The 9,957-nt window shown below is 37.4% G+C and overlaps 1 protein-coding gene across 4 annotated transcripts; it reads left to right on the top strand.

The window, feature by feature from the left end:
* The first annotated feature begins 281 nt into the window (after window positions 1-281).
* Window positions 282-9,957, top strand: LOC135616597 (protein root UVB sensitive 6-like). Of its 4 annotated transcripts, none has more exons than XR_010488406.1 (14): window positions 282-875; window positions 1,777-1,875; window positions 2,014-2,127; window positions 3,358-3,429; window positions 3,534-3,644; window positions 3,734-3,853; window positions 5,826-5,927; window positions 6,027-6,099; window positions 6,922-7,005; window positions 7,091-7,155; window positions 7,365-7,466; window positions 7,537-7,728; window positions 9,266-9,388; window positions 9,498-9,957. XR_010488406.1 is itself a non-coding variant. In XM_065115950.1 (13 exons), exons 1-13 carry the CDS (start codon window positions 522-524, stop codon window positions 9,332-9,334), a joined length of 1,557 nt encoding a protein of 518 aa, XP_064972022.1. In that variant the 5' UTR covers window positions 282-521; the 3' UTR covers window positions 9,335-9,957. The 4 variants fall into 4 exon arrangements, 2 of the variants coding, with proteins under 2 accessions (XP_064972022.1, XP_064972023.1); XR_010488405.1 differs by having other exon boundaries at window positions 9,266-9,416; XM_065115950.1 differs by having other exon boundaries at window positions 9,266-9,957.

The following is a 9,957-nucleotide window of genomic DNA, read 5'->3' as shown; positions in this document are numbered from 1 at the left end:
GCCATCAGATCATTCAATCAACTTTATAGCTGATGAGACCTAAATGTGTGTCAAATTGTACCGTCAGTAATTACACAGTTTAATATATATAATGTATATACATGTATATGTATAATGTTGTATATAAACCAGAGAATAATAGTAGTTGATATATATATATATATAGATGAAATAATGTTATATATATATATATATATAGATGAAATAATGTTATATATAAAAGAAGAGAATAATAGTGGTTGATATATATGCAGATTAAATGAGGTGTTCCTCATCGACAGGCAACCATGCAACACTATTCCCAACTGTCCCACTACCGCCCTCCACCCTCTTCACCTCTATTACTCCGCTCCTTTGTTCGGTTGTTGTCGCGATCGCCATCGCCCACGCCCACGCCCACGCCCACGCCTTCCAAATGCGGCCGCGATCAAACCGAGGCTCTCTTCCTTCTCCTCCATAGCCTCTTCTTCTTCTTCTTCTTCATCACCTAATCTAATCCCTTCCCTCCTCTTGTTCGATCGATGGCTCCGATCGCGTTGAAGAAATCTGCCAGCTCCGCTCAGGGCCTGACCCGTGGGGGCGCCCCGGATGCCCGTGGCCTCGTCCGGGACGCCGTTCGGGCCACCCTCGCCTCGCCCCCGCTCGGATCCCACCCCCTTCTGCCGCAGCGGCAGGCGGATTGGGTTCAGGCGGAGATCAGGTTCGGACCGCCCGTGGGCGGGCTCGCCCTCGATGCGGCGCCCGCGCCCAGGGTCCTCTGCTGCGAGGAGATCGACGGGCGGAGGTGGAGCTACGTGGTGGACGATGGTGGTCACCCGCGCAGGGGCTCGGCCGTCCGGGCCGTGCCGATGCAGAGCCCGATGGCTCCCTTGGAGGTGAGATGTCTATCAGTTGCTTCTGGATCGTGTAATTGGAATATCCGAAGAAGTTATTGCCTCCTTTTTCTCCTCTTACTTGTTTGATCCAGGACGGTGCTCAATTTTCTTTGCGATTTAATCGTTTAACGGGTAAAAAATGTATCTTTTTTCTTTTTTGTACTTCATTCTTCCCAATCGCATGAATTATTTTTTTTCCTATCTTCCCTGAGATGCCTGCAGCGACATAGAAAAAACATCGGTTTTAGATTGTTGAGGAGGAAGTTTTGTCTCCTTCATGTTACGGTTGCTTTTTGTTGCACCGTACAGAACAAATAGTTTGGACTGAGTAGATTAAGCAAGAGGAGAGATGGTAATTAACACGATGCCATCAAGACATTGTTGCTGAAATTGATGTGGAACATGAATAATATACTGGAAAATTATAGTACAATTCAGATATATAAGCCTAAGAAGGGTGACCGACAGGAGTGTCCTGTAAAATGAGAAAGGATATTCATTAGGAACACATATTGGTATATTTAAGTTTGATCTTCACATGCGGTGTCTTATTTCACAAATGCCCCTTGTTTGCCAAAAAGAAGGTGAATGTTTGAGGTTATTAAGATCTGTCATCTTTTTCATTCCAGTTTCGATTTGTGTATTCCCAGTTTGTAAATTCTTTTAGGACGCTGGAAAGGAAAGCATTTACAAACTTAAATTTTCTTATGTTCTGTAATGTGATATTGCATGTAATATTATCCATTAATTCATGGGAAAACTCTGGGTTGTGCAGTGTATGCATAGGATATCTGTCGCACCTATCAGGAAAATGAATGCTGGTTTATATTTTCTTGTAGAAATTTAAGCAAAGACAAAGTTCTTGGTCATCCCTGCATCATGAGTTTGCATTTTGGTGCAGGAATTGATGTCATTTGTAAGATCTTATGTAGTGCCTGAAGGCTTTCCCGATAGTGTTACCCCTTCATATGTTCCATACATGACTTGGAGAGCTCTGAAGGTACCTTTTTTGTCTGAAACATTCTGAAATGAATAATTTTTTCTATACGTGTCTCAAAATTATTTAGAAGGATTCATTTTGAATCTTTTTTTATTTTTCTTGAGCCCCTTGTTACTAATGATTGACATTATTGATTAGTATTTCTTTGGTGGAGCCATGGGTGTTTTCACGACACGGACACTATTGAGCTCCGTTGGAGTATCCAAAAATAGAGCAACATCAGGTGCCGTTGCCATTAATTGGATACTCAAGGTAAAAAAATCTGCATCTTCTGGCATAACAATAATAGCTAACATTATGTATTTTTAACACAGAAGTTTGGATTTCAGCGATAGTATTTTAGATATCCACTTTACCTCAATTGTGCAAGTGAAAATGGTTAATGCTGCATGTATAGCTTATGGTCATTATCCACTTTAAATGCAATGATATGGATATAATATAGGTTATGCGTATTTTCCTAATGAAAGTGCCTTGCACCCATTTATTATGTTTTTTGTCTCAACGGTCCTCAAAAATAATAGCTTCTATTGGCCCTTGCCAGATCTATTTGATCAGGTGTAGACCACCATGTACAATGCAATTTTACAGGCTTATTTGTTGCATCCATTTTGAATTTGGTAAAGCGCACACCATGTTAGTTGTTTCCCAGGCTGTGTAAATAGATTTTTGCTAACAGGGTTATATTGATATCAATGAACATTTCATTTCCTATGAGCAGTTTCGTAGCAACTGATCCATTGTGCTTTTTCCATTACTTCTGATTTTTATGTATGTACGTGAAATTCTTTTAGTTTTATCATTTGATCTTTCACTGCATAAACATATGAATTAACTCATCTTCTCTGCAGAAGATATTTGTTAAAAGGAATTGTTCATTAAAAAACTTCTTATTATGAATTTTCTTTTAAATAACTGTTGAGGCAAGATCCAATTCTAATGACAACTGTTGCTCAAATACTGAAGCTTGACCTTTACTTTTTGGGACTAATCAACTCGTAGATGTTTTCCTCCCACATCTGGCTTTCCCGTTCTGGAATTCACTGACTTTACCTATTGACATGTTGTTATCTTGACTTAATTTTTTTTTAGAGTTTCCTGATCTTATAGTCAACCTGGTGAAAGCAACTGCTTTTTAGATAGCTGTCATCGCAACCAAGCTATAATAAAGTTACTTCAGTTGATGTTACTGGTAGCTGATCCTTTCACATGCATGTAGCTGTTCCATTTGTTAGAATACTTATGAATTTTAGACCATAACCATTGCACTTATATTTAGATACTTACGAAGCAAAAAACCATACTCTTCATTGCTTGATTAGTGGCATGAATGTCTCTCTCTCCCCCCCCCCCCTCTTCTCTAGAGAAGATCATAGGCATGTTTCTTACTCTTATTATCCTGTAATTTCTGTCAGTTCTATTTTTTTAATTGATTTTCATTTAGACTATTTTAAATTTTTAACCACATTCAATATTATTCAGGATGGTGCTGGACGCATTGGCAAAATGCTCTTTGCACGACAAGGAAAGAAGTTTGACTATGATCTAAAGCAGGTAAGCTCTTGTGCTCTTGTAATTTTATTTTAATGGAGATACAGATATTTGCCAGTGATTGACAGATACAGATACCAGTGATTGATGATTGATATTTGCCGCAGCTTCGCTTTGCGGGTGATCTTTTAATGGAGTTAGGTGCTGGGGTAGAATTAGCAACTGCTGCTGTTCCACACCTTTTCTTGCCATTGGCTTGTGCAGCTAACGTGGTGAAGGTTGAAGAAACAAATTCATGTCCTCAGTTTCTGGCTTCTACCTGGGGATGTTCATGACATATGATGTCTCCAATTTTTGTCCTTTACAGAATGTTGCTGCTGTGACATCAACATCGACACGCACTCCAATCTACAAGGCCTATGCCAAAGGTGAAAATATTGGAGATGTTACTGCTAAAGGAGAATCTGTTGGTAATATGGCTGATCTGGTATGTTATTCGAGGATATGCTCACTTACCTGGCACAAGCAATTCTATATGAATAAATGCAGCTATCATTTCTAGTATCGTCTTACTTGTCTTTCACTTTTTAAGTTATAGAAAGCATTTTCTCAAGACTCAACTGAATCTTTCAAGCTGTTAGCAAAATTGTCATTTAGTAGGGAGAGAGAAGGTGAAAAACAATGTAGTTACCTAAGAAACATTTTAGCTTCATAAATATTAGAAATAAAATTGTTATATTCTCAATCTAAATTGCAGAATTAGGGAAGAAACAATGGTGACTATTTAAATCAAAACTCATTTGGTATTTGCTGAGAGACTACATGATAGGCATATCCTGATATTTGACAAGCTTTATATTTTTATGTTTATTAATTATTAAAGGTATCTGCAGCTTCAACATAATGACAACAGATGACAAGTAAGCATGCCAGCTTACATAATTTAGTTAATGAAAAAGGTCTCACTTTATAAAGAATGAAGGTCGCAAAGCAAGAAAAATAGTGAAACCTATGTCTATCAACCATTCTCGAATGATCCTCTCAATGATAACAATGCTTTAATACAAGTAAATCTTTTTATCATTTTCAGGTAGACAATTATAAAGAAAAAATATCATAAATTTCTGATAAGTACCAGAAAGATCCTTAAAAGTATCTACTTTTTCATTTTGTGAGAAAAGGGGATGTCTAACTATTACAGATACTTTAAAAAGGTACAGATTCTTCAAAATGGTGATACTAATTATACTGTCTCACTGATGTGGATCAGCATGGAATTTATGTCATCTGGCATTGGATTTTCTCTCATATGCAAACACAGTACTGGCACACTTTCAAGATGGCATAAAACAACATGCTGACACCAAGATGATATTCTAGTTACCAGCTAGCCAAAATCGACATGAATCACCAATGAAATCCATGGCCTGGTGGCACTTCTAAGAATTCCCTCAATTACAAGGCTTTTTTGACCTTGCTACCATCCGAGTGGTTTATCAAATCACCTATTAAAAAGGAAACTAATGAGGTGGGAAAGACATTACCTGGCTTGAATTATAAAAGCCTTGTGCAGAAGCAACTTCTCTCAAATATATGAAACCCTGAAAATAAAACTGTGACAGGTGGACAAGTATCTTGCCTCAAGAATAAGGTGGACAGATCACAGACAAGGTCACAGACATTCTATAATGGTTTAGTTTATCAACGATATTGAGATACTTAAGGCATGGAGATTACATAGTGCTGGTAAACATGGATAGTTGGGAATCACTTTAACATTCATTTCCAGAATCTAATTAGAGGTTGCTGTTATGATCCTTAAATTTTATTTTATTTCCAGCACCTTGTTCAATTTGTTTGTTCAGGATTCTCCTAATGAAGTTTTGTGTCTCTTGACAAGCTTACCCTACTTTGAATCTGGACTGGGGTTGTGGTATATCTGTGTGCCAAACCAGAGATTGACTAGTACCCTAATATAAGGTCCCTGAACCAGAACGGATGGTAGTTGATAGTCCACATATTGGTTTTGGACCAGACCCGGTCTGTCTGGTATTTAAAACATAGGTGCCAAGCATCTCAGCTGGACCTTTTTTAATATTTTATTGTTCAATGTTGTGAATTTCGCTAATTCTTGCATGTTATAAGTGCATCTCCAGTTTCTAACTTTGCTGCTATAAGACATTTAACTCAATCTTAAAAGCTAGATATTTTGGATAATTAAAATGTCAAACTATCCTTTGCTTGCGGACTCTTCAACCTATGTTACTATCAATAACGGGAATTGATTTCTACAAATGAGAGAGAGAGGCATGTAGATCTTTTTCAGAGGAATAGTGTTTTCTTAAGATTGCACATAATACTTCATTTGGTTTATACACCGTTTTTGATGTTTTATTAAGCATTGTGATAAAAATGCATTATAAACTACTATGACCATATATATTTCGCATTATTTTCAGTTGGGAACTGGACTCTGCATCTTAATTTCAAAAAGGAACCCATCTTTGGTGGCCTCATTTGCATTCTTGTCATGTGGATATGTTTTTAGTGCATATCAAGAGGTCAGTATCGGTTAGCCTTTACTGTTTACATATGTTGCTTTTCTAACTAAGAGTTATCTCTGACACATGCTTAATGTAATCTTTTATCCATCTTAACAGGTGAAATCCGTTGTATTAAATACATTAAACAGAGCAAGATTCACTGTTGCAGTGGATTCCTTCATCAAGACTGGTAGGTCAAACAAGTCTTCTAAAATATAATTGAATTTCTGTCACCATTATAAAGGATTTAACATGTGATGTGGTAGTTTGGCGTGGTTTACAAATTTTGAAGTTTGGCCAGTAAAAGAGAAAGCAAGAACAAGAATGGAAACTAGGAGGAAGAAAGGGTGACACATATATACAAGCACATAATGAACATAATAGTAGGAGCAGTCCGAACAGATGGAGCTCCTATCAATGCAGGGTCAAGAGAGGATCAATATGATCAGCTTTATATATGTTGTTGGTAATAAATATTAGATTAATATTAATGACAATGATGATAGGAATACAAAGAATAATAGTAATTAGAAAAAATGAACCATAAACCTCATTGTGTCGCCACACATTCTGCTTATGTGGACTGCATATTTAATCACATTTTATGTCATGTTAAACATGTAGAGCTATCTCGAATAGTGTGGCTTCATATATTCTGTGAGGTTGTAACCTAACTGCATTTATTTATGTGGTTAAGCATGCGGCCACATTTCACTGCACAATAGAATGTTGCCAAACAATAATTAGACATTAGGCTAACCATGTCATTCATAATAATCAGAAATAGTTATTTGTTATGTTCTTTGTTACAATTCTGTATCAGTTTGAACTGCTTTTCTAAACATATGTTTGTACTAAATAAATCAAGCTGGGTACCCTCTCATAGTCTTCATTTGTCAGTCTACAAGCTTAACTAATATTTTGCGATATGATAAAAGCCTTGCTAGTGATTTGGTTCTAAAATTATAATTTTTTAACCTCAACTTAATGTTCGATTCTTGCAATTTTCTAGGGCATGTTCCATCACTTAAGGAAGGAAATTCTAAGGAAAATATTTTTCGTCCTCCATGGTCGAAACATACATCAGTTGTTCTAGGTATGCAACCACTGGGTTGTTGTACTTCTATCCATCTTTCAGAAGTCTAAACTTTTATATTTACTTCTGCATGCTGGCATTTTAGGCCCAAGATTTTGTGATGCATTCCAGGAGCCAACTTCATTTATTGCCATAGAGCACTTGTTTGAGGTAGTATTTTTACCTTTTGCTCTTGGTATTCGTTTGATGCAATGTACTTCATGTAAATGTTTATGATTGTTCTACATGCATGCTTCAGTTTGCTACATATTTTATCAAGTTTTTGAAATCAACACTAGTGTCATGAATTTTCTTTCCCACATTTTTTTTCAGCCAAGTTGCATTATTTGTTCTTTTCTTTATACACTGTGTAACTACAGAAGGAAAGATACATGGTGTCCTACAACCCTTCAAAGGACAAAATATATGCATTACTGAAGGATCAAGCAAAATCAGATGATATATTGAAAGCAGCTTTTCATGTGAGTATGGGCTATTGATGGTGGATTAGCCAGAAACACCTGCTTGTTTAATATTGTGTCTTCATGACAGGCTCATGTTCTTCTTTATTTCATCCAATTGTCAAACACAAATCAAGCATTGAAAAAGCTGAGGAATTCTAACCAATCAAAATATGAAGAGCCCATACTTCCTACAAATGCCAACTTCCTTGCTCATATGGTGGAGTCTTGCAAGATTGTTTCATCATCATATGCGATATTCAAGAGGAAAGCAGCGGAACAGGTGATGCATGGAAGACTTGCTACTTCATGGTAGCTTAGGTGGACCTATTTTTTCGGGATGTTCTACTCTAGACACTGCTATGACCTTTCTGCTTAAACACGCATTTGATTATATTCAATCTAAACCTAGCTGGACATAGTAGCAATTTATAATCATAATTTCATTCTGTAAGATTGGATAATATTTACGTACAGTGATTGGGTCCTCACTTTAGATTATCTTAGACAAGGATTAAATCTCAGTCTAGTACGGATACCTGTTGTCAATTGGATTCATATATACTAGTAGTCTAGTACCATACAGTAGTACACCGAGTGCCGACACAGGATATTACTGGTTGGAACCAAGCAGAGAGGCAAGAGAGAGAAGATGTTGTTGGAGAATATATTGTCGCTTGGGCGGTGACAAAGGAGGCAAGGATGCTGCTACAGAATTGACCAATGCCAAAACCCACAATCCTGTCAGTGGAGATGACATTAGGAGGGGACAAGAGGTGGCGGAGAGTGGAGGATGCTGAGCTCAAGCGGAACTCAACTGTTGGCATTGCTAGTTGAGTAAGACATGAGTGAGAAAGACAATGCCCTTGGCACTGCAGTCAAGACAGAAGCGAGAAGTCAAAGGTGACATGGAGGCAAAGGAGGTGGAGGCTGGAGTGGCAGAGGAGGGGAGAGAGGAGAGTACAACATTATTCAACTGCATAAGCTGGAACCATCTGCATTGGTTTTGCTAGACAGTACAACAATATTGGGCTGCATCATCTGCAATCGTCTTGTTGGTTGACCATTAGACTAGTAAACACCGACCTATATACAACTGGCTTGTAGAACCTTGGTCTTCACTTTAAAAGATGAATTGTGTAATCACAATATCAAAGTACTTACGATAGTCCATTGTCAGATCAAAGAAAAAGAAACTAAGCAATTTTGAATATTTTGAAAGGACATCAGAATTACCCATAGTCATTATCAGAATATTGATGGTGTTCACTTCAATCGATTTTTATATATACCTCTGTTATGGTATATTCATTCTCTTAATTGTTTTTTTTCCAATGGGAATATGGAATACATGTTATGCAGGGGTGATGACAAATTCCTCTGATATTTCATTGCATATTCAAAAGGACTCCGAAAGTCCAGTGTCTCTTATCCTAATTGCTGGTGTATGAGTGTGGGTGGTTGCCGTAAAATGCAACATTTATTCGGAGCTGAGAGACCACAAAAGATATTATGGCCAATCCCAAACATTTTGAATTAGGCATGTAGCTTTATTGTTGCACTTCAGTGTTGGTATGCTATATGACTAATGCATCAGAGATGCCCATAAGTGACAATTTTATGAAGATGTACAAAGCCACGAGGATGAAAACTCTGATATCCTTGTTAACATGTTTCTGCATTTGTTATGTAGGAAATAAATGTATGGCAATGAACTGACCAGCATTCATGCCTTTCATAATTCATAACGTTTCTGCATTCATCTGAACAAACTTTATTGAGAACCGAGCGTGAGCATAGGTTTTTGTTACTTTTTGCAGGGATGGATAATGTCGGAGTCATTGCTGAACCCTGGCAGAGCTAGGCTATTTAGTGCTGTTCATAGTTAAGATTGCATTGATCTCAGAACTTCGGCAGACGCGTCACTTCACGGACTGTTCATAGTTAAGATTGTGCACTGAGAACTTGATGGTAGAATTATTGCTTCATATCACATCATGAGAAGACGGTGGATTGCCACGTTCAAGTAGTTAACACTTCATGCAATTGCAGGGTACACAATTCTTCCATCTATCATGCAATGTGGGATGGCTCATTATGGTGATGGGACTTTATGTTTCACTGGCTCTTTGATATGCTGCTTATTGCAAGTTATAAAGCCCGACTATATCTGAAGCAATTTTGATCTTCTGAAGTCGCAAGCTTCTCGTTCTTCTATGCGATATAGATGGGTAGTCTTTTCTTTGCAGATTTGTGGGCCTTTTTCTTTGCCGGTTGATGTACCTTTTTTCTCATCTTAATGTTGTAAATTTCTTTGTATCATTATTCAGGAATATTTTGTTGTAACATAGTAGGTTTGAGGTTCAAGATGATGGAAAAACGGTTCCGAGGCTAAGCGATGGGTTCAATTGAAGGTTTTACAACAACATAAAATGTTTTTTGTAGGAAGATAATTTTGTAGATCCGTTTGTATTATATTTGGTCGAAATATGGTTGGTCATTTTTAGCTGCA

This window comes from Musa acuminata, chromosome BXJ2-7, assembly GCF_036884655.1.
Source record: "Musa acuminata AAA Group cultivar baxijiao chromosome BXJ2-7, Cavendish_Baxijiao_AAA, whole genome shotgun sequence".
NCBI classification, from domain to species: Eukaryota; Viridiplantae; Streptophyta; class Magnoliopsida; order Zingiberales; family Musaceae; genus Musa; species Musa acuminata.
This window is presented reverse-complemented; position numbering and strand designations above follow the sequence as displayed.

Excerpts from the sequence above, each read along its gene's own strand:
- LOC135616597 (XM_065115950.1), top strand. The coding sequence starts at position 522 with ATGGCTCCGATCGCGTTGAAGAAATCTGCCAGCTCCGCTCAGGGCCTG. Across the intron at positions 6,100-6,921 it reads GGATTCCTTCATCAAGACTG|GGCATGTTCCATCACTTAAG; the intron begins GTAGGTCAAACA and ends GCAATTTTCTAG. Across the intron at positions 7,467-7,536 it reads TATTGAAAGCAGCTTTTCAT|GCTCATGTTCTTCTTTATTT; the intron begins GTGAGTATGGGC and ends TCTTCATGACAG.